Here is a 23,776-nt window from a genome sequence, read left to right as displayed (position 1 = left end):
TCTCCTCTTGGCCCTCAGATCACCATCTTTCACGTCTCTCGTGGATAGTATTTAAAGCCTTCTTTTCCCAGCGGCTCCTTACTTTCTTCTCGTGCGATGTAGGCGACAGGTCTCGATCGGTTCTTCGAACCCAACAGCTGTTACGCGGGCATCAGCTGCTCTTCAAACATGCTAGCACTGAACACTTACGGCTATATCAGGTGTCACTTCTTCCTGCAGCAGCGCATTCTTCAACAGCTGCTGCTGAACTTCATGGCTTTTTGCCGTCTTCCCAGCGCCAGCCCACGGCGGACCAGTGAGTACCATTCTAGCCGGTTTCGTCCATCATTACTGCGGCAGCATACATAACCGCACACAATAATAGTGCGCATTTTTATCTGCAAGCAAAGGTCCAACCGCACATATACTGTCATTTATACCTATGTCATTGCACGTTAAAAAACACCACGTGGTCAAAATTTTCCGGAGCCCTCCACTATGACATAGCCTCATAGCCTGATTGAGTCATTTAGGAACATAAAACACAACAAACCAACCAGCCACATTCTCACAGGTTTTCTGTGCATGGTACACTTTGTCTGCCGCAACAGAACTGTGAGATAACGGGGGGCATACAGTGGTTGTTCCCGTCTCTTATGTATCGTCTAGCTGTGCAGATTCCCATGAGATGTCCGTGCATATAAGCTCTATTCCACTTCCACATAAGTTTCCGTCCATACGGTTAAGTTCCCGCAAGTGCTGGACGGTGTCTGAATGCACACAGACTGCATATGCCATATACAATGTCAATCAGGAATCCGTGTGTTCTGACCATAGCCACATCTGTGTCCGTACATATCCCACACATTCAGCATGTAACTACTTGTGAAGTACCATGTTCTCCGGAGATAACACAGCCATCCGTATCTGCCGTACAAACTCTACACATTCTTTAAGAGCAAATGTAGAATTTATGAAGTCCCTATGTTCTCCCACATAACTATTCATAACCTCTGTACAATTCTTACAAACCATATGGATATCAATAGTCTGTACAGTAATCATTTCTTTTCCATATGAGCTATGTAGAAAACGCATGGAAACGATATGCTTTTCATATAGCTGTATATGGATTTTTTTAGTAGGGATAATCTAATAACGTGGAGACTTGGGTTTGTTGGCTCATTTTTCCATGCTGAAGTGCATCGATGACAAAGGACAAAGAATGAGATGGGAAAATACAGCGCTGTGCCTGTTAAATTCGTGCTTCATCCCTTGTCTTCAATGCGTTACAGCTTGCAATATAATCGCTGACGTGCAGTTTTAATTCACTACTATGATTAGACCAGCCTTCAAGGAATGGGATGACAATAAATGAAATATCCATGGCTATACTGCAGCTTGCTAGAGTAGTAGCGTCATTTCACAAAAGCTGGGTGTGGGCATTTTAGAGAAGGTTCCAAGAAAGTGGAGATGACATAAGGCAGAGAGGAGAAAAGAACAGAGAGGAATTATCACACCTAAACTTCTTTGTGGCGAAAGCTACTCTAGGCTAGTAGAAAGGGGTTTCACCCTGCCTGTCTATACCACAGCATCATGCACCGTAACCATGGCAACCAGCTCCACCCTTACCACGCCTTTCCTCAAAAACCAATTTTCAATTTCCTTTCTTCTTTTCCTCTCTCCTCTATCCCTTCCCTTATGGGCTGTTTGGCCCAGCTGTCTACCAAGATGTTTGGTTCAGGTGTCTACCAAGATGCAACAGTTCCTGCACTGTTTTCTTTCCTCAAAAACCAAACTGGCATTCATTGGCATTGACAATGTTGCAGAGGCTGTTCATTTTCACAAAAGAAAAGGCTCATAACTGGCTCCCTGGATCAGTGGACACCTCAATCTCCCTTTCATGTATATGACTGGGGTTGGTGTCCAACTACAAAAACCTGCTTTGAGTGCTGTTTGGTTCTGTTTCCCACACACCCACCCTGGCAGGTGGCAGTTAATGGTGCAGTGCAGCCTGTCTGCCACAGTCTTGTCAGCACTAATGCATGCTGCCCACATCTCTCTCTCACTGCCACCACTTACCTCAAACTGCGATTGAGGCGTCCAATGACCCAGGGAGCCAGTTATGCGCCCTTCCTTTCCTCAAAATATCTGCCTCTAACACCAATGAACACAATGAACGCCAACAGCTTTTGCTTTGTATATCCTGGATTAGCCGAGCTAATCCACATTAATTTTTTTTATTGCCTCACTCCCAAAGCACCACAGCCATCATTCAGTTGATGCCACTAAAACAACACCAAGTAATTCAGTTATAAATCATTTAGTGGTCGTAGGCTGATGCCACATGGTGAACCATGTATTGAAATGTCCAAGACAAGTTTTGAAAGAAAAGACAACTAAAATTAGGTGTGCATATTCCTTTAAGATGTTCCCTCTTAATTTTTTTTAAATTTCACTTTATGAGATTAAAGTTGTGATTCGCCAAGGTTTGCATCAATGAGTTTCCACTGCACACATACGGTGGCTTACAGATATCAGAGTGGTGCTGTGCAGAGCATAAATGAGATCCGAAAAATAGAGCAATCAGTTGCGATGCATCCAAAAGCTCAGGCCTTTTTATACACTGGCTCTATGAGCCAATTGTTGAGCTGCCGTGAAAAAGTCCGAATAATAAAGCATGTCCGAAAAATCAGGGGTCCAAAGTTTCAGCCGGCGACTGTATTGGTTTTGCATTGCTGTAGTTCTTGCATCGCACCAAGACATGGACTGGCAGAAAAAAAGGGGACAAGGGCACAGCACTTTGTTCTTCGCCCTCTTTTTTTCTGCTAGTTTGTCTCGGTGCATAGCTAAACCCATGATTTCTTGTGATGACGAGGTTGGTTCATGGGTCAAGACAGAAAGCTGGGCTAGTTGGTGGCTCATGATTAAAAAGCGCAGTAAACTGGGACAAATGGGTAGGGACAGGACGAGTGCTAAACATCAAATGAATATTTACTTTGACAGCAGATACATAAATACAGTTCAATGGCACATGTGTGCAGGGTAAAACAAACCAAAAATCATTCCACCCGTGCCAAACTGTTTCTCAGGTATAGCTTTATTTTTGCGATAAGGCAAGAGAGCCGTACTAACACAGTTATTGCCTTCCCGTCCTGCTAATGTGATAAGCCTCTCATATCTCTTCATCCCTACCAAGCATACACGTGGCATCAAATGCTGGTATGCACCCGAAATGTTTGGTGGCCGAAAAACTGCCCCCCGCTCATAAATCAACCGCTGCATGGTGCTCTTGTAGCCGGTCGTTTAAGTAGCATCCTGGCTGCCCGACAGCACTTCCCGCAGGAAAGTCGTATGTGGTATACAATACCAGTTTTGCAAAGTACAAACTGGTATTCGTGGCTTGTTGTGCAGGCTGGCTTCTTTTCATCGTTCATGGCTTTGCACATGCGCACAACCTTTTCGGGGGCAGTGAACAAAACGTCTACACCGCACTTCTTTTTCAGCCGGTGCAATAGCTGGTGCACGTAAGGTACGGCTGTTTGTCTCAGTCCTTTGCAGTCCTTTTGGCTTTCATGACAGAGTGCCCACCTGCCCCGATTTCTTTCATCAACCATTACGCTACTGCCATCACTGTTTCACAAGGAAAACCGGCCTTGGCTAACCATTCCACTTGAGTCTGCAGGCTCTCCGCAATTTTAACATCCTAAAGATATTCAAGCTACAAGGGATGCCGTAGTGAAGGACTGCCCAATTATGACCACCTGAGGTTCTTTAATGTGCACTGACATCACACTGTACACGGGTCTCTAGCATTTTGCTTCCATTGCAATGCTACCACCGAGGCCGGGATTGAACCCGCATCTTTCAGGTCAGCAGCTGATCACCATAACCACTGAGCCACCATGGCAGCTTTCGTGACAAGCTCACAGAGGTCATTTTGGAATGTTTACAGGGGGTGTAACAAAACAGCTCAAAAACTGAAGTGTGCTGATGTTCAAGGGGCATAGTTTTGAGAAATGAAAACGTGTTTTTGGTTCCAGTTTTTGCTTCTATGCCAGACTTAGAACTTATTGTGAATGTCAGATATGGAGTCTTACATACACTTGTCCTCTATGGTACTGAACCTTTTGTGCAGTCCGTATATGATACGGGGCCTGTACCAACTTCGTATGACTCAGAGACAGACATGTGCACAATGATTGCACAGTGATGCAAGCTACTATTGTTCACCTTTAAGAAAACACAAGAATTCAAGTGAAAGCATAGTCAATTTTATAGTGCATACAGAGGCTTCATGAGCTTCCTTGAAGACAAGAACATGTGGCAGGTTTTGGCCTCATTTTGTTCAAATCCCTTATCATATTTGCAATATGTCGGTTCATTTTGTTTAATCGCTGTGATGTGGGCTCTTCGCTGGGTACCTTTTTCACAAACACCGCATATGCCTCTGGAAAAGAAGAAAATTTTTTGTTTACAAGGGTTCAGGTCTTGTGATGTTGAGCTTCACAAATGTGGTGGAAAAAAATCAACTTGAAATGATGGTTTACGATTTTACGCGGTTTAATGTTGCAAAGCGACTCAAGCTGCGAGGGGCGTCGTAGTGGAGGTCTGAATAATTTTCACCTTCTAATACCCCTGTCACACGGACACTGTAAAGGTACTTTGAACTAATGCTCCATTACTCTAAGGACGAATGCGCGCTGCCACATGGACGCGCCAAAGGACACCTAGCTCAAAGGAGCTTCTAAACAAGGCAGCTCGAGTTCGTCCTTTGAGGCTTCAAGGGAGTACTCTCTCTCCCAGCGAGTTAACAGCATAAATAAATTGAGAAAAGAAACATTCAATCTTCATTTTATAAATTCACTTCATAAGATTAGTGGTGTTTTAAAATATAAGATGGTCATTTGTTTTGTGGCAGTCTCACCACGCCATACTCTCGTTCGAGATATACGAGCGTCACGGTAGCCACGGTAAATATGCCGCCATGTCGGCCATGTTGTTTGCTGCTTTAACATAATACGGTTATAAAACTAATTTACTAAAAAAAATGTGACATTTCTGTATTTACATGTGCAGTGAGGTTTGCAATTTTAATAACGCTTTTCGCCGATGAGGGCGCTAAAAACTTCTTGCGAAGGTCGTTCCGCGACCGTGTATAGCACGGACGAACTCCCTTGAAGTAGTGCTCCTTTGGGAGCATAAAGGAGCATTAGTTCAAAGTGCCTTTAGAGTGCCAGTGTGACAGGGGTATAATATTCTTTAACGCACACCAACATCGAAATGTGACCGCCGCTGCTGGTTCGATCCCGCGTCTTTTGGGTTTGATCCTGACAGACGTGGGTTTTTAATATGCGGTGTAAAGGACCAACTTTTTGCCAGCCTTGTACACCAGCCGCCCAAAAACGCCGTGGAATTCACACAAGAAGCCTTGTGGGGACTTTCCCTCACGACTTCCCCTTTGGTTAGCTTCCCCGCGGTGCACCCTCCCGCGGCTTCGCTTCGAAGAGTGGCGCGCCACGCAATTCTCCCTGGTGAGTAACCTTAACTACCACGGGGGCGGGCGTTGCAGCACCACATATGGCTTGGTTGCTGCACGCGCGGGGGAGATCACTCTCTTGGGCTGGGAAATGCTGCGCGTATGGATGTTCAGGCACAGCGCTCCACTCTTCGCCAGCGGGGCGAGGCCTCATGGAGAGCAAGCTTCTCCCGCATCTCGTCCCATCCGGCTTCGGAGTTTCCCTTTGCCCTAGTATGGACGAACATTCGCTTGTAACCTTGCTGGCAAGTCGGATGACCTCGATTCCTTAGCGTGCTTTGTTGCTAGCTGGCGCTATTGTTATTGTAGTAATAAATGCCTGTTTGTGTCAGCCAGTGTCGTTCCTTTGTTCCCTCAGAGCAACGCCCGCCATGGTCGGCGTGCGTTTGGTAGCATATGCGATCAAAGGGTGGGGTCTGGCGGCTTTGAACTGTCAGCCACGATTAAGTGGGAATAACTTATTTATCTCTTCTATCCCACAGCCTCCACGGTCGAGATGACCCTCGACATGCGAACTTGGCAATACAACCACCCGGCTCAAGTTTATGCAATTCACCCAGACACTATGACCACCACCACATAACTAGTGCGAAGTTCACCGTGAAAAACTGCGATGACTGCTACTATCTTCCCCACAGCCTAAAGCAGCGACTCTAGTGGATGTGGTGTGGGAAGAAGCGCAACAGGCACCTGGCACCTTGACTCTGATGGCTGCAGAACCTCCGCTGTGACTTACACAGTCGTGGTTCGCAGGCAAAGGTTTCCTGCTAGTCTGCGCCAGGAGCCCTGTGCATCGCGCCAAAGACCCCAGTCACCTGCCCGCCCACGTATGTTGCAAGCTCAGCAAAGAAAAACAGGCCTCAAGAGGAGGCCCCAACAGCGGTGCCTGTTCTGCTTCTACTGTGGAGCCACATCCTCCGGCACTGGCCACACAGAATGGACCTCCGGGGTTTCTTCCAGGAGCTATGACCACAACCTGGCCAGCAGTCACGCGAGGAAGAAGAGTACTTTAGTCATACCGACAACACACAAGGATGCCACTCATGGTCCCCGTCGCTGTCACCTACACGATTTACATTGCCATATCAGCCGCTGTGCGAGGAAGGCCCCCAGCCTGCGTAGGAGAAACAAAAGGCAGCAACCTCCAGAGGTGGGGTTGCTTTACAGCAAAATGCCAAACATGCACTACCTACACATGAAGATGCCGCATCAGCTATGACGACACCACACACGAAGATAAGCCCAACAGTGACACAACACAAGAATAAGACGACGACGCCAGCCAGAAAAGCCTCGACGACTTGCCCGAGCCCCAGTTCCTGCACTCACAGAAGCCGTGACCCATCTCTGAGGCCAACGTGCAATTCGAGGATAAGAACCACCGATCTTGACATGGAAGGAGACAACTCTGGATCAGCAAAGCCTTCGCCGCACGCATTGAGTCAGGACGGCTTGGGACGGCAAACAAATCCTTCAAGCTGGAGGCTACTTTACTATGCCATCAGGACGATGTACCATGCGCGACGGTCAACAGACCCTATCTCGTGGCCTTTGTAGAACTGACAGCAGTGTTCCCGTGATGTAATGTTGGGGGTGGGCTTCCTGACTGAGTATCCAGCTTTCATGAGCCTTCGCTCCCAAGCTTATCACTCTTTCAACTGACGAAGCCTTGCTATCGAAGACGACTACTGAACATCGCTGAAGAAGTGAGCATCCCACCCTGGTAAAGTGTCATTATTCCCACTAGTGACATGCATCTAGAGAACACTGAAGGCAACATCGAGAGAAACAGGCAGTTGCTATTAGACCGGACAAGGAATCATGCAATTTCCACAATGGACACGTTCAAGTGCTGCTGACGAACTTCAGCGAAGTATACCTACACATCAACAGAGGCATGACGATTGCTTTCTTACACGTTTTATCTGACTTTCAAGACGCCTTCGCCTTCTTCACTCAATTCCCGGAGGGAGGCATCTAAAGAAGGCCACACGCCCGCCTTCGACATAAACCCAGTCCTGCACTGGAACAGACAAGACCAGATCCACAGCCTTCTTCGAACCTATAGCAAATGCTTCTTGCTCTTGTCAAAGGTTCATCATATGCTGATTGCTAAACATCGCAATGCAACTGATGAGAACGCCCGACCTCTCTGTCAAAGCCCCTACCATGTGTCGCCGCAAGAACGTTAAGCCACCCGGGACCAAGACGTAGCAATGCTTTGCAACAACATCATCCAGCGATCAAAGAGCCCCTGGGAGGCACCAGTTGCTCTGGAGAGAAAGAGCACTCTCCGATTCTGCATTAATTGCTAGCACCTGAGCAAAGAAAGACGTCTGCCCCATTACCTGGAATCTATAATACGCTAGATTGACTCTGCCACGCCAAGTACTTCTAATCGATGGTTCAGAACAGCAGGTACTGGCAGATTGAAGGCAATGAAAGAGTCCGAGAAAAGACAGCTTTCATCACGTCAGATGGCCTGTATGAGTTCAAGGTCATGCCAGTTGGGCTTTGTTCCTCACCAGCCATGTTTCAACGAGCAATGGACACGGTGCTGGCCGGCCTTAAGTGGGAAACCTGTCTTGTGCATCTGGTCAATGTTGTAGCCTTTGAGACAAGCTTTGAAGAATCCTGCGGAGGCTGAAGGCAGTACTAGATTTCCCGACTTATCCTGAAGCCTGATAAGTGCTGCTTCACCTACCAGGAGCTGCTGTTTCTCAGCCATATCAGCAGCAAGGATGGCATGCACCCTGACCCACAGAAGACAGCTGCTATTGCCATGATCCTGCAGCTTGACGATAAGAAAGCTGTCAGCAGATTTCTAGGAGTGTGCAGATGGTTTGTCAAGAACTTTTCACATTGTTGAACCTCTGACTCAGCTTAAAAAAAGCAGACATGCCACTCAAGTGGGAAGCACCGTAAGCTGAAGCTTTCAAGGAACTTCAGCACCGTTTACAGTCCCCTCTAGTCCTCAGGCACTTCGATGAAGGTGCCGAGACTGAAATTTATACTGATGCAAGCAGCGTGGGCACCATCCTCATTCAGGAAACGACAACCTGGAAAAAGTAATCGTGCATGCTAGCTGTTCCCTGTCAAAGGCAAAAGCTGACTATTCTACGACCAAAAAGGAGTGCTTCATCGTCATTTTGGCGACATCGAAATCGTGCCTGTACGGACGGCCATTCAGTGATCACTGTGCACTGCGCTAGCTTGCCAATCTTAAAGACACCTCTGGCTGCCTCACTTGATGTAGCCTGCATCTACAAGAGTTCAACATCATCGTGGTCCGCAAGTGTGAGCAGAAGCACTCTGATGCAGACTGCTTGTCACAAACGCCCGCTGAGATGCCACTAAAAGACAACGATGCCGACACCTTCCAGGGACCGCTGAGTGCCAGCAATTTCACACAACAGCAGTGCTCACATCCTGAGCTACAATACCTTAGGCAGTACCTGGAAGAAAAATTTGCCTCATTGCCTAGCGTGTTTAAACACCAATTGCCATCCTTCTTACAGGATGACGTTCTTGTAAAAAAGTTTGCCCCCGACCCAACCTTCTTGTCATTATTAACAGCCTTAGAGAAGAAATTCTGCAGGCTTCCCACAGTGAACCAACAGTTGGGTGCTTAGAGTTTACTCACACCCTATGCTGCTCTTAAGACGAATGCTACTGGCCCCCTAATGTCCGCCAAAGTCGCACGGTACGTAAAAACCTGTTGAGATTGTCAGCAATGAAAGACACCATCGACCAAGCAGCAGGACTTCTGAAGCCAATCACACCACTAAACAAGGCCACTCCAGCAGATTGGCTTGGACCTCCTCAGCCCCTTCCCGGTGTCTGGAAACAAATGGACAACTGTGACGGCTGATAACCTGATCCGATAAGCTGAAGCAAAAGCACTACCAAAAAGCACAAGAATAGAAGTCGCGAAATTTTTCGAGGAATGCATCCTGCAGCTACACGGCCTCCTCGAAGTACTCATCATAGACACGGCAACAATGTTTGTGGCAGAGCCGACGCAAGCCATCCTGCACCACAGTCAGACAGGCCACCAGAGGACAACAGCGTACTAACTGCAGACAAACGGCCTCACGGACCACTTGAACAAGACCATCGCAGACAGGCTTGTGATGCATGTCGACATGGAACACATGACCTGGGATGCCCTCCTCCCCTACATCATCTTCACCTACAACACTGCAGTACAAGAGACCCCCCCTGAAGGTGCCTTTTCGATTCATGCACAGGAGGAAAGCTACAACCACATTCGATGCTAAGCTACCAAATGTCACTGATGAAGACAACTTCGACGTTGCTACTTACCTTCAGTGTGCACAGGAACTGCTACAGCTTGCCTAGCTAAGGACTGTGGACCAGCAGCGCACCAATGCCCGACGCTACAATCAATGTCGCTGCCACATAGAACACGCGCTAGGTGATCTTGTATGGGTGTTATATTTATACTGTTAACTGGATTGATGCGTAATTAACAGTTTGCTGCTGAAGTTTTAATTCAGCACATGCAAATATTTGATAATTCTGAATATTCGGTCGAACAGTAATGTATTCGATATTCAATTCGATCAAATGTTTACTATTCGAAATCTCGAAGTATTCACCTCGAGCGAGTAACACTTCTGGAACTCCTGCTGCAGGTTGTTTCAGTTCAGCGTACCTCCTCCAGTACAGTACCGCAGCGCACGTGCAACCAAAGCCCTGATTCTGCACCGTGTGCCTGTACTCCCGCGCGTATGCCAGAGCTGGTCTGCGCATTCTCACTGCAACAGACACCAGCAGACAGAAGCACAGCGCCAAGATCCATATCTTCCAAGCATCTGTGGCCAATATACTCAGGGTGTGCACGCACTTTAAGCGGCACAGCCGCATGCATCGACAGATACTTAGCATAGCGTGACCCGCCTCCACGCAGCGCTAGTGTGCACGAACTGACTGGTACTGACGAGGCAGGCAAGCAAAGAGCTTGCTGGCACCTGGTGCCTTGGGGCGACCTCGGGGAGACCTGCGCATGTGCGGTGGCTCCCCACAGAAGCAGATCGCGCTATGTTAAATCTCTCTAATTCGAGGCCGTGCGGCTCTACTCACTTCCGTGGATCGAGTCTGGACTGACTAGTTGACGCAGGCGCACTTGTCAGCATGAAATTCGTTCTTCAAGTGCAACGGTGATAGAAAGAGAAGTTATCACAAGGCACACAAGAGATGGGTGCCCCTTTCTGATGACTGACGCGGGATGGTGCTGGGTGCGCAGCCACGCAGCGCGGCATGTATGCCTAGCAGGTATCATGGAGTCGCCGCTTAAAAGCAACAGCTGCGCAACGATGTAGTCGCAATTAAAAGGAGCAGTTGGAGACACCACATATGGTCTCACACCCCGCAGATACACCGGCACCACATGCAGGCCAGCACCCCCAATTTTCTATGGCCATTTTTGCAGAAAGTAGACATTGCTCCAATGATTATGGCAAAGCTTTAATGCACTCTAAATTTTTTACATACAACGGCTGTGTGTGTTTGAAAAATATCTGATTTTTAAAATGTCAAGTTTACCGTTCAACCTTTTTTTGTGTGCCAGAAGTACTCTAAATATTCGCTTTGAAATTATTCGAAGAAAATTGCTGTTCGCTTTGAATTCGCTTCAATCCAAAAAACCACTATTCGACCTTGCCTAGTATTTATCTATCTCCCTGCCCACTTGTCATTACTGTGACATGTTGATATGAATAGTTTTGAAACAGAAAACTACACCTGATGATTAAACTTACTTGCGACAGCCCGCAGCTTGACGGGACTAAGGGCCTTTTTCCCTTGCAATCCACCAGATTTGCGGAAGCGTCGGCAAGGTTGCCCTGTTACACTCCGATCTTTCAGGTCCGATTCACTCCATAGAAGCCTCAATGCCTCCCTGCAAAACAGGGAATCTTTCGGCTGCCCAAGCAGCCGCCGCCAGCGGTCGCCGGGGATGTACACTCCTCCGCCAAGACAAACCTGCACATTAAATTAGCCAGAAAGTCCATAAACGAGCTTTGAATGCAATCCTGCTATAAAAAAGAAAGAAGGAAAAAGAGAACATATGCTTTCAGGATAAAAATTTTATCCTAGCTAAAGCATAACCCTTAGCTCCCATGTAGAGTTGGCAAGACAATGGCAAAAAATACCTTTCTGGACATATTGGTTCCATCAACATAAACACAGAAATGCAAAACAAAACCTTAATTTTTGCCTTGTCCCAGGGTGATGTTGTACCATAAGTGATGACTGTATTGTGCCTCGACTAGCCCCTATGAGTATTGCTAGCGAGATAGATGATAGCATTGTTCTGAACAAAGCACAGCTGCTGTGTAACAAGCCTGGGAAGCCCAGAGCTTTTAAGCCTTTAGCAAGTGAACAAGTTAAGTAAGTTTTCGGAGAACAAGGAAGCATGCAAAGCCTGCATTGCTGGCGTGTCGCAAGCCTAAGTCTGGATGCAAGTCAAGCAGCTGTTCTGTACACTCAAACAGTGGCAATTGTTTGTATCATCCTCATCTGCCAGATTAGATCTACTGGAGAAGTGCTCTTCAAATTTTCCCACCACGCTCCAGCCAGGCCACCCTATCCCTGCAAAACTTTCAACTGTCACCTATTCACCTCACTTTCTACCACCTCCTGCTATGCTCTCTCCCCTTCCTTTGGAATACACTCCATTATCCAAATAGACCACCATCAGTTACAGTTGAACCCCGCTACAACGAATGCCACTTCAACGAAATATTTCTACTTCCCCATCAGCTAGCATTATTATTAATGCAACAAAGTTTTCACCACAATGAACCATTCTCTGGGCTTGTGCAGAAAAGTTCGTCTGCTGCGGCCAAGTGTAAGTGTTTGTCGTGCGGTTTGACATATGCGCGGGATTGTACTAGCTGTATTGAACGGTGTGCATTTATTCGTAGTGGTGCATCTCATGGAGCAGCCATGAAATTTGTTACTTCCAAAAGTCATAAATTTGATACCGCCCTTTCCTTTGCATTGTGTAAAGTGGCGCAGGCCAACCGTCACAGAGCCAACAGGTACTTTGAAGAGGCAACAAAATTTGAATTCACGAGGTTATTCAGACTCAAGACGATCTTTGAGTTTATACGCGTAATTCAGGCTGTCGCCGTTCTATCCGAAAAGTGACTGTGGTTGTCTACTAATTACAGAACGAAAGAGTCATATTGGACTTATTTGAACTCAACAGTTTGCGCTCACTGTCGGCAGAGCGACTATCAGGGACTGACTGGCAGGCAAAGGCATGGGCTGACGGCGACCTCAAGGCCAGTCGCTACACGTAGCGGATGATGCCGACCGCTGCGAGTCATCACAAGCATTGCGATCACCTACTTATTAAAAACATCTCACCATGTCCCCCTTATGTAAATGCTCCATCGTGCTGCATGTAATATTTGCTCACAGAAGAGCAATGGTGCAAAGCAAAGTGCGAGGCTGAACAGAAAGGAAAGAACTCATACACAGTACGCCTGCCAACCGCTCACTAAAACAAGCACGACCACGGAGCCGTCTGCTAGGGAGCGCGCCAAGCACCTTGCACTACTTGCACAAGAAGAGAACTCGCTGGGAGGCTAGTGTAGTCTCTCAGTGTCTAGTTCTTCTTTTGTGTGTGTCTTTTTGCGCTGCTACTATGCCTAAGATAAGTAACCAACTCGCCCAAGAGCTCGTTTTACGGATTACATCACTGCTGATGTGGACGTAATTGCTCATGGAGAGTTAAGTTCTGAGTCCATAATTGAAGAGGTTCGCCATAACGACGTGTCATCGGATGATGAGAGTGATGCAGTGTTGCAAAGATGCGTCAGCCCCACCTCCTGCACTGGATGTGGTGGATGCATTTGATATTGTTCGTAATTTCATTGGCGCCTATGATGACGTCACAATGCAGCTGCTGACGAGTGCGCGCATTGCACGATGCCACTGATGTCCAAAGGACGGAGAAAAACAAAGATGAGTGACTTCTTTCGGAAATAAATGATGTTTGGGAAGTGTATAGTCAAATCTGACAGTGTTTTGGGGCAGATTTCACCACAAGAAATTTCTGCTTGTCAGGTCACTCTTTCTCTCAACCTTATCTCCAGCATTTTGCTTTCCGCAGCCTACTGTGCTGTCCTCGATTTATATTCAACCTTGTAGATTAGCCTCTATAGCAGGGGTTCCCAAACTGGGCTCCACAGAAACCAGAGGTCCTGTGGGCTGCTTTTGTGAGTTCCACAAGCACCCACACTGACCTGTCCATCCTTTTTGGTACACTTCTGGCAGGTGTTTGCAAAGCAGACAGAGCACCTAGTTTGTTAAAACTCATGTTAGAATGTTGGCTCTTCTTAGCTCATTCCTCAGTTTCATGCCCGTCAGCGTCAGTGCAGTCTGCAGCACTGACTTTGGCAGCATGCCAAGATGGTGCGCGCCAGTAATAGTGCCACTGGTTATGTTTTGACGAGAGCATTGGCGGCAGTGGCATGCCCGGCAAACTTGGCAGCTTGCCATGACACTGCTGCGTCCAGCTGCGCCAGAGCACATACATTTAAAATGCTGGCAAGATGGTGTGGAATGGGCATGGTGCACAAGGCGACGCGTGTTACGGGAACTTGTGCGCATGGCGACTGAAAGCGTGGGCCGCACCCCCCGAGCTAGCCGAGCCCCACCAAGGCAAAAAAAGAAGAATGTGCATCTAATAGGGCATTTCTCAGGGTGAAGTTTTGTCACCGGCAGGTCTATTTGTGCTGGAAAGCCAGTCCATGAAAATCAGAAAAAAAAATGGCAATGCCACGATGATGCCAGAGTGGAGTGGCAGATAGTCAATAAAAGCCGGACGAGGCGTCATGTGATCCTGTGCGCAGCCCAGCCAGTCAAGTACATGAATGCAGCGGCAGTGTTTGTGTTGCAACTGCAGTTCTCTGCATCCTTGTCTTGTGGTTGGAGGTCTGAGCATGAGTTAGTGATGGGCATTTAATACAAAAATGATTGCTCAAAGCAAGGAAAAAAACAGATACTTACAAAAAATTGCTGTGGTTTAGCTCTGGTTAAACCTGGAGTGACGCAATAGCTACATCTGGCCGAGTAGAACTAGCGCAGTCGAATTGCAAAGTCAGTCTTTCGCCGCTCCGTTTCGCTGGGCGTTCCTACTTCATCTTCGTCCCACTTGACACAGCACATTCGCACAGCTGTTGCAGCTGTTGCGTGCTGTGCCACCGGCAGCAGCAGCTGCTCCACACCACGTGACCAACGGCCGCACCACGTGACCAAAGACGCCGCCACGGAGCTTAAGTGGTGCCACGGAGCTCAGGTGGTGCCACGCTGAAGGGTCGAAGAGGTGGCGTAGTGTAGCTATCGCTACAAAAGTGAACGAAGCAGCAAGCACATATGGTCCGCTCACAAGCAACACCGATTGATTGTGACGTTTGTGACGACCGAAGGTGACCAAGGGGGGTCTTTGGCACATGTTGATGACTGTTGGGGATACTTGAGGCAAGAAAGTTTGAAAAACCCCTCCTCCATAGTATGGCCCCATATGTGGGTGCTGGCAGGATACAAATGCTACATGCCCTCCTCTCGAGGCCTGCTGGCATGCCATTGCTCATAACCTAGGTGTGTCTGCCAAACACACTCCACCACATCCATATTCTCCTGCTAACTTTTTTCTGGTGGTTTGTATTAGCAGTCATTGCTGATCACTAAGATATTTAATACTCCTTTACCACTTCCAACCACTCACTCACTACCTGTTTATGTGTGCATCAGAAAAGCATTTGTCATGCACTGCACTGAAGCAATCAAACCTCAAAACAGGAACAGTATAAATGAAAGCAATGACACACCACAGACACTTTAGCCCATTTTGCAAGCACCCACATGGCATCCAGAGAAGTGCATGACCCAGCAATAGGTAGTCCAGCACCAGGCTGGTGTTTTGCATTTTGTATACAGCACCGAAGATAGCTGTGCTATGGATGCCGCCTGAAAACTGAGGAATACTATGTTGCTCATGCAGTTATTAATGTGAAATGGAAACCAATAAAACAGAAAGCATTGCATAGCTTCTGTCACACTCAAAAAGTTTGTCAATAGCATGTGTCGGCAAGGAACCACAGCTAAACTTAAAGCTGGGCCTGTTGATTAATACTAACGTAGAAGGGCCTTTTTTAGGGTTCGGTTGTCGTACTCTGTGTTGTACTGTAACACCAAACGAGACCCTACACCACGGCTCAGTTGCAAAGCTCATGAACAGGATGTTGGGGTGTCTTTCTCATAATGGTGGCAGTCCTCATACTAGCATTTTTCAAGTGCTGCCCTGTACATGCAGTAAAAGCTTGTTAACTAGAAAATCCGGATAATTGGAACTGCTGGTGTAGTCCCGGCCAACACCTGTTTACTTATTTATTTCAAAGGTATTGCCAGGCTTAAAGGGCAGGTGAAGCGGTTTAAGAATTCGACGAGTTTAAAGGAGAAGAAAGTGTGAAATTTGGAGACAACACATGCGAAGTATTTTTAAGCTAGGATTTGAAATGGCGACGTAATCGCAGAATAAATCTGCATTAGTGGTCAGGCTTCTCTGCAGTGCACAGCGATGGGCAGAGGTCGCAACGACGTCACACAGGGCGGCGCTGCATTTCCAGCTAATAAACGGTTGTTTCAATGAATTATACCAACGCCGCCGACGATGAAGCCCACGAACCACTGAGCATTGTTTGGAGTGTTGGAAGGCTCACTGCAGCTCGTGGGGGAAGGTGGCGGACATGTGAAATTTCGACAACAATGACATCATCATGAGTTTCTCTGCACTTCTCTAACGTAGTGAGGAGAAACCCGAGTATCGCTGCGGTTTTAATCAGCGATTATGACACTATTTTAAACGCTGGCGAAAAAAATACTTGGCAAGCTTTGCCTCGAAGCTTCATAGATTCGATTTCTTGAAGAACCTCCAATTCTCAAAAAACCGTTTCACCTTCCCTTTAATTTAAGGCCTTAGACAGGAGTGGGCAATACAAAAAGATTAAGACAGAATATATAGTGTAAACATGTAAGACGTTAACACAAGTTGCGCATACAAAAATGTATAGACATAAATGCTACTTGTACACCGTGGCTGTAAAAGAAAAGAGTACAGCATGGTAACAGTAGAAAAATAATGAGCAGGGTACTGTTCAACCGGCGTGCAAAGATATTTTAGTTGTTTTAGTTTTGCTTGAGCACGCCGCAAAATGTTTCGACCGAGGAGCTTTCCATAGCGTTTGGATTTAGCGAGTTCCAATCTCGGACCGTTTGCAAAAAATACGAATTTTTGAATGTATCAGTTCTACAACTATATTGTAACGGAAAACAGGGAGACAGGTCGCTAACCAGCAGAATACAGCAAGCAGCCAGCCAGCCAGCGCGAGACACTTCAACGTCTTCGAAGACACTTCAGCGCCACCTGAGAACACCAGGTGGCATTACTCCCCCTCCAAAAAAAAAGAAAAACAAAAGCGGAGTTGCAGTATGGGCAGTGGAAAGAGAAAAAAAAAAAACAGCACAAGCACACAAAAGTGTACAAGGGAGGTGGGCAAAGGTGTCCCACGCGAAAACTAGCAGAACACTGAGCGTACTATCCATTACCGCGTGAAGTAGGGTTTCATGCGGACAACGTGCACAACCTCAGAGCGGGGTGGACGACGCTGAGGCTGCACAGTCCTGTCAGGAAGAACTTCGTAGGTCACTTCGGTGACGCGGCGCAAAACTCGGTACGGTCCAAAGTAACGGCACATCAGTTTTTCAGACAAGCCTGGGCGGCGTACCGGGGTCCACACCCAAACTTGGTCTCCCGGATGGTATTCGACGTGCCGATGACGGAGGTTGTAGCGGCGTGCATCCGTGCCCTGCTGCCGCTGAATGTGAAGACGGGCAAGTTGACGTGCTTCCTCGGCGCGCTGAGCGAACTGCTCGGCGTCTGGCGTGAGTGGGTGGTCATCAGTGCTGCATGGAAGCATTGCATCCAGCATCGTCTGAACGTCACGTCCGTAGACCAGACGAAATGGTGTAAATCGGGTCGTCTCCTGGGTGGCCGTGTTGTAAGCGTATGTGACGTACGGGAGAATCTCGTCCCAGGTTTTGTGCTGCGAGTCTATGTACATTGCGATCATGTCGGCGATCGTTCTGTTGAGCCTCTCTGTGAGCCCGTTCGTCTGTGGGTGATAGGCAGTAGTTTTGCGATGGTTCGTGTGACTGAGCTCGAACACGTCGCGCATGAGCTGTGCCGTAAACGCCGTACCTCGATCAGTGATTACGTGGGACGGTGCGCCATGACGCAGCACGATTTGTTGCATAAAAAACTGGGCGATCTCAGATGACCGGGTTCCCCGCAGTGAAAGCAGAGACGCCGCCGATCCGGAGCACGCCACAGGTCCGTCTTCCGCTGGGGTGATCGTCGATTGTCGATGTAGTACGTGTCGGGGTGTGCGGAAAACAGCGAGCCTTGATTGGACGGAGGAAACTGCCCCGAAGAGGGCGCAGGACGTTGCAAGGCTTCAGCGTACGTTGGACGACGGCACTCCGTTGGTAAAGGCGGCGGGTCAACGGACGGGAACGAAGGTCTCAAGGCTTGAACCTCTTCGCGGACCAGGCTAGCGAGAGAGCCGGCCGTCGGCAGGGGAGCACCGAAAAGCGCCTGGAGCTCTTCGCGCACAACGGAGCGGATCAGGTCGCGGAGAAGACCAGGGTTAGCCCCGAAGGCAGGAAGCGGCTCTGTAAGTGAAGCGGCGAGTACCGGCCGGTCGTAGGTGGTAGACCGCCGCAAGAGCATCTTCTCCATCGTGACCGCCTCCGAGAGAAACTCAGCAACAGTCCCAGGTGGACTGCGCACGAGGCCAGCGAAAAGTTGCTCTTTAACGCCGCGCATGAGATGGCGCACCTTTTTATCTTCGGGCATGGCCGGGTCAGCTCGCCGGAAGAGCCGAGTCATATCCTCCACGTACATGCTTACAGTCTCATTCGGCATCTGAATGCGAGACTGCAAAGCCCGTTCAGCCCGTTCTCGACGATCCGTGCTGGTGTAGGTCTCCAGCAGGCGTCGGCGGAACTCGTGCCATGATGTTAGGGCGTCTTCTCGGTTTTCGTACCAGGTACGTGCACCATCCTCGAGACTAAAGAAGACGTTTCGAAGTTTAGCGGCGTCGTCCCACTGGTTGAATGAGGCCACGCGTTCAAACTCGAGAAGCCAGTCCTCTACGTCTTCGAGCTGACTGCCGTGGAATGGTTTGGGCAGTCGCGGATTCTGCAAGGTGTAGTAGGCAGCAGCTGGCATGACAGGTCGATGGGTGGGTGCTCTGGCAGACTCCAAAAGCCCGTGTTCGGGAGGTAGGCCTTGATTTCTCCGGCTAGCACGGTGCACGGGGGTGTCCACTAGCGAAGGACTGGAGCCCAGGGTATCCGGAGGAGTATGAGACATATACAGGGATCTTTACCCAGCACCTCCACCAAAAATATGTAACGGAAAACAGGGAGACAGGTCGCTAACCAGCAGAATACAGCAAGCAGCCAGCCAGCCAGCGCGAGACACTTCAACGTCTTCGAAGACACTTCAGCGCCACCTGAGAACACCAGGTGGCAATATTCCTTTAATTTTGTTAATGCTGTGATCGCGTTGGATGTCTGATGACTGATTCAATGTACATATTCTTATACATTCCTAATTTATTATGGTAGAGTAAATACATGAACTTCAACCTCTCTCTATATCATCTGACCTGTAATGGTTCTAAGTTCATCTGTTTGACAAGCATGCTTGGTAATGTGTGCAAGCTGTAGGAATATGAATCTTACCGATTTTTTCTGAATGCTTTTTAACTTGTTAATGTTGCACTGGGTGTGTGGATCCCATATAATAGAGCAGTATTCAAGGATAGGCCTAATTAATGTCTTATATGCTAAAAGTTTATTATCTTGACTTGACTGGCGCAGAGATCTCCTCAAATAACCTAGCTTCTGCATGCCCTTTCTTGTGATGTAAGTTATGTGTTCATTCCATCTGAGGTCGGAAGTTAGTATTACTCCCAAGTATTTGTAGCTTCTTACAGTGGAGAGCACCTGTCCGTTGATACACTAGTGAAAATTCAATGTTTGCTGTTTTCTAGTGATTGTCATTGCTACTGTTTTCTTTGTGTTTATATTCATTTGCCATGTAGAACACCATGTTTCTATAGCGGTGAGCGAAGAATTTAACAGGGCCTAATCATTTGGACTATTAATTTCTTAATAGAGTATACAGTCATCTGCAAACAGTCTTATTTTTACCGGTTTATTTGTGACTATATCGTTAATGAAGATAAGAAAAATAATGGCCCAAGGACAGATCCCTGTGGGATGCCAGAACGAACAAGTGCAGGGCTTGAACACACCCCATCGATGGAAACGCTTTGCTTCCTAAATCCTTAAAGAAAGTTATGCCTGTATCCGTGTGAGCAGAGTGGCATTTTTCAATATTGGTTTTAGCTTTAGAAGCAATTTTTGGTGACTCACGGGATCAAACGCCTTTTCAAAATCTAAAATAATGTCTACTTGACCCTGTCTATCTAGAACTGCCGTAAGGTCCTGAACAGTTTCCACTAGCTGTGCTGCAGTAGATAACCCTCTACGGAAACCGTGCTGCTGGTAATCTATGATGTCGTTTATTAACAAATGTCGAAATTTGATAAAAGATAATGCGCTCTAGTGTCTTCGTGCATGTGCACAGTAATGAGATGGGCCTGTATGAAGTGCAGTCAAACCCCGCTACAACGAACACCACAACAGCGAAATTTTTGTTACAACGAAGTAGTTCCGATTCCCTGTCAGCATACCATACAAAGGCAGCCCAATTATTTTCCCGCACAACAAACAATTTTTTGAAGCAAGGTTCCGTTTCAACAAAGTTTTTCCGAGTAAGAGGCCGATTTTTTTTGAGCATCCACATGTGCTCGTATCTCGTTCGGTTTCACCAAACACTGCTGCCAAAGACAGTTTGCAATTTCAATAGCACAGCTGATATTCTGTGGAAAATCGTAATTAATGTACAGCCATGTGCACATAAAGATGCGATGCGGCCCACGACTGCCTGCGATGGTTTTGCTGATGGCCAGGACTCCGTGCTTGCGAACCGCAGTCGTTGGTGCAAGGCGGCTTTTGACTTTTTCAGTCACTTCACTGACGAAGACTTAACGGAAATGAGTTCTACAGCATTCATTTCAGTACGAAGCAATCGTGTCAACAAAAATCAATGAAAATGTTAAACGTTATATGATAACAGGTGGCTAGTTCCAGAGCATTTTTTCCAAGGCTTCTTTTGCGGAGCACATTAGGCGTTAGGCTTAGCAACACCAAGCAAGCAGTGCGCAATGATCTGCTGTCGCCCGGCGCGCCGGTAGGTGGCACGTCGTTGCAAGACGCCTGATGCCAGCTAGGCCACACTAGTCTAGTGGTTCTTCGCGGATGTCTCAACAGAACATCACTCCACCAGTATTTTCGTACTGCGGGTCGTAAAATGTCTGAAAAATCAGAGCAACTGCATTTCTGGCACGTCGTCTAAAGGATCGATTTCATCGTGCATGTGACTACTACTCAACGGACAGTGATGGGGGCGCACGTGCACGTAGTCCATGCTGAAATGCCTGCAGGCAGCGCGGTCTAAGTACGGAATCTCGCACAACGAAAGCAAGGGCGCTTTTAAAATGCGATTGGAAAAAAATATTACTTTTGGTAGAAAATATAGCGGGTGCTTATTACGCGATTTCAAAACTTTTGGAGTGCCAAGAATATTGCCACGACGCAGATTTCGAAACGGCAAAAGACCGAAACTATCAAATTTTTGTAAAATAATTGTTCTTCATGAACTATCCGGTCCAATCTATCAATTTGTGGCTCGATTTCATGACAACGAAGCTTCCCCTACAACGAAATTTTTCGCTGGTCCCGTGAATTTCGTTGAAACGGCATTCGACTGTAATTAGTGAAAGGTCTCCAGTTTTTGGTATTGGTGTAATTATTGCATATTTCCAATCATTTGGTATATTGGCTCCCAACATTGAGTTGCTATATCATATACACAAGTACTTTGAGCACCACTCAGCGTACCTTACGAGGAATGCGTTTGGTATGGCTTCAATTCCTGGAGACTTAACATCTAATTGAGCAATAAGGCCACAATGCCTTCTTCTGATATGGAGATGTTATTAATGGGCGGATAATTGCTGCACAGGTTGAAACTTGGTCTCATACCATTGTCGTTTGTGAACACAGAACAAAGGAATTCAATGAAAGACATTGTTATTGAAGCTTTATCGGTCACGGCTAAATCATTTATGCAAACTGGACCTGCAGCGGTGGCTCAGTGGTTAGGGCGTTTGGCTACTGATCTGGAGTTCCCGGGTTCGAACCAGACCACGGTGGCTGCGTTTTTAGGAAGGAAAAATGCTAAGGCGCCTGTGTGCTGTGCGATGTCAGTGCACGTTAAAGATCCCCAGGCGGTAGAAATCATTCCGGAGCCCTCCACTACGGCACCTCTTTCTTTCTTCTTTGACTCCCTCCTTTATCCCTTCCCTTACGGCGGGGCGACTAGATATGAGACAGATACTGCACCATTTTTTTTTCGCCAAAAACCAATTATTATTGTTATTATTAAACTGGACAAGGGCTCTTTTTTTGAAGAAAAGTAGCACCAAAACTTGCCAGGGAAGAAACGAGAAAATTTTTCATAGAAACAGTACGGAAGTACCTTTCGGCTTTACTGATAGTTTTTTAACTGTACAGGCAATGTGGAAAGCTTGCGTGCATTAATTTCCAAAGGGCACCTGCAGTGCTGTTTTCTCATTTTTTTGCCTTTCTTCCCAGGCGTACAATTTCCTTCCTTTTGCACGGGTTCGCTTGATGCTGTCTTTTGAACCGTACAGGAAAGAAGTGCTTGATGCACCTTAAAACAAGTTCCTTGAAAAAGCACCACAAGTTGTCCATGGAGCCTGCATTTGACTCAGCAAGAAAGACAAAATCAGAAAACAAACTATCGAAGGCATCTAATCTGTCGACGTCACTAGCACATGAAAAGATTGGGACTGAATATTCTTCCTTTCTGTCTTTTGCCATGTGGTTTAGTTGATGAAGATGAATTTTTATGGTCCAAGGGCAGCTTTGGCCAAAGAGCGCCATGGCACAAGGTAGTTTTCATTTCACAAAGTGGGGTCAAAGACCCATTTCCCAAGCATTTCACCCGAAGAAGCCGAGCACCAGAACAGGCGAAAGCTTGTACCCATTGTATCATTGGTGGCTACCCGGTGGCACTGGGGATCGAGCCCCGCACCTCCCGCATACGAGGCGGATGCTCAAACCACTAGGCAACTGCTGCGGTTCATGTGGTTTAGTTCTAAAGATAACCATATCATTTTGTGGTCAGATACCACATCAGCAACATGCATTTTTGGGTTGCGGCCAAGTAGACCACTGCTGTGCTGACAAGGAAAAGATCTAGTATGGACGCAGTGCCGTTCTGGATGCACATAGGTTCCTTTACCAATTGTGTTAAGACATGCTAAAATCTAAATAATAATGTCGACAACTGGTTCAGCTGCCTTAGAGAGGGGATCAGGGAAATTGCTGTTCCAGTCGATAGAAGGAACATTGAAACCCCCACCTAGTAATATGTTACAGTAAAAACTCATTAATTCGAACCCGAAGGGGACCGGAAAATTGTTCGAATTAAGTGAAGTTCGAATTATTAAATGGGCGCTAGAATTAGCGGTTATATCGGCCCGCTGCGCAAGCAGTACCCGAAGCAGTCACATCTAGACTCATTATCGCGAGCTAGGTGCTTTTTAGAATTCATTTTTAGAATGAATAGGCGCTACTACACGTTTGTGGCAGGCATATTCTGAGAATTAAATTCATCCAGTTCTGTTGGCAAATGAAATAAATTGATCGGTCAGTTACACGCCAGAAACAAGTACTGGAATGCATTCACGTGAGCAGCGAGCTTAAGTGCTGGAACATATGACACTACTTACGCTCCAAAACATGTTTATTTACGAAGGGTTGTCAAAATTAAAAGTAATCGGCGAAGTGCATTTGCTTGCATTTCTGCTGAGACTCTATCAGCATTATCTGTAGCTTGCCCAAAGCTCATGTGGAACGTCAAAGTTCTCATTGACAGAGAAGTGGCGTGCTGCAATATTGAACACTGATGCTACTTCATGTGCGCTTGGCAGTGGCATA

At 47.2% G+C, this 23,776-nt stretch overlaps 1 protein-coding gene across 8 annotated transcripts in view; it reads right to left on the bottom strand.

Moving 5' to 3' along the window:
* LOC144107801 (uncharacterized) overlaps positions 1 to 23,776 on the bottom strand; it is a 74,208-nt gene that overhangs the window by 24,153 nt on the left and 26,279 nt on the right. For 5 of the 8 annotated variants that reach the window (XM_077640991.1, XM_077640993.1, XM_077640992.1 and 2 more), the window contains 2 exons: positions 11,302 to 11,524; positions 4,232 to 4,429 (listed from right to left, as the gene is read on the bottom strand). The exons of 1 other annotated variant lie outside the window; for it this stretch is intronic. In XM_077640991.1, the coding sequence (XP_077497117.1) occupies positions 4,275 to 4,429; positions 11,302 to 11,524 (378 nt within the window). In that variant the 3' untranslated portion in view covers positions 4,232 to 4,274. Of the gene's footprint in view, positions 1 to 215; positions 378 to 4,231; positions 4,430 to 11,301; positions 11,525 to 23,776 lie in introns of those variants that run through there. 2 more of the 8 variants (XM_077640994.1, XM_077640995.1) reach the window with 2 other exon arrangements.

Source organism: Amblyomma americanum, chromosome 10 (assembly GCF_052857255.1).
Source record: "Amblyomma americanum isolate KBUSLIRL-KWMA chromosome 10, ASM5285725v1, whole genome shotgun sequence".
In the NCBI taxonomy this organism is placed as follows: Eukaryota; Metazoa; Arthropoda; class Arachnida; order Ixodida; family Ixodidae; genus Amblyomma; species Amblyomma americanum.
This window is presented reverse-complemented; position numbering and strand designations above follow the sequence as displayed.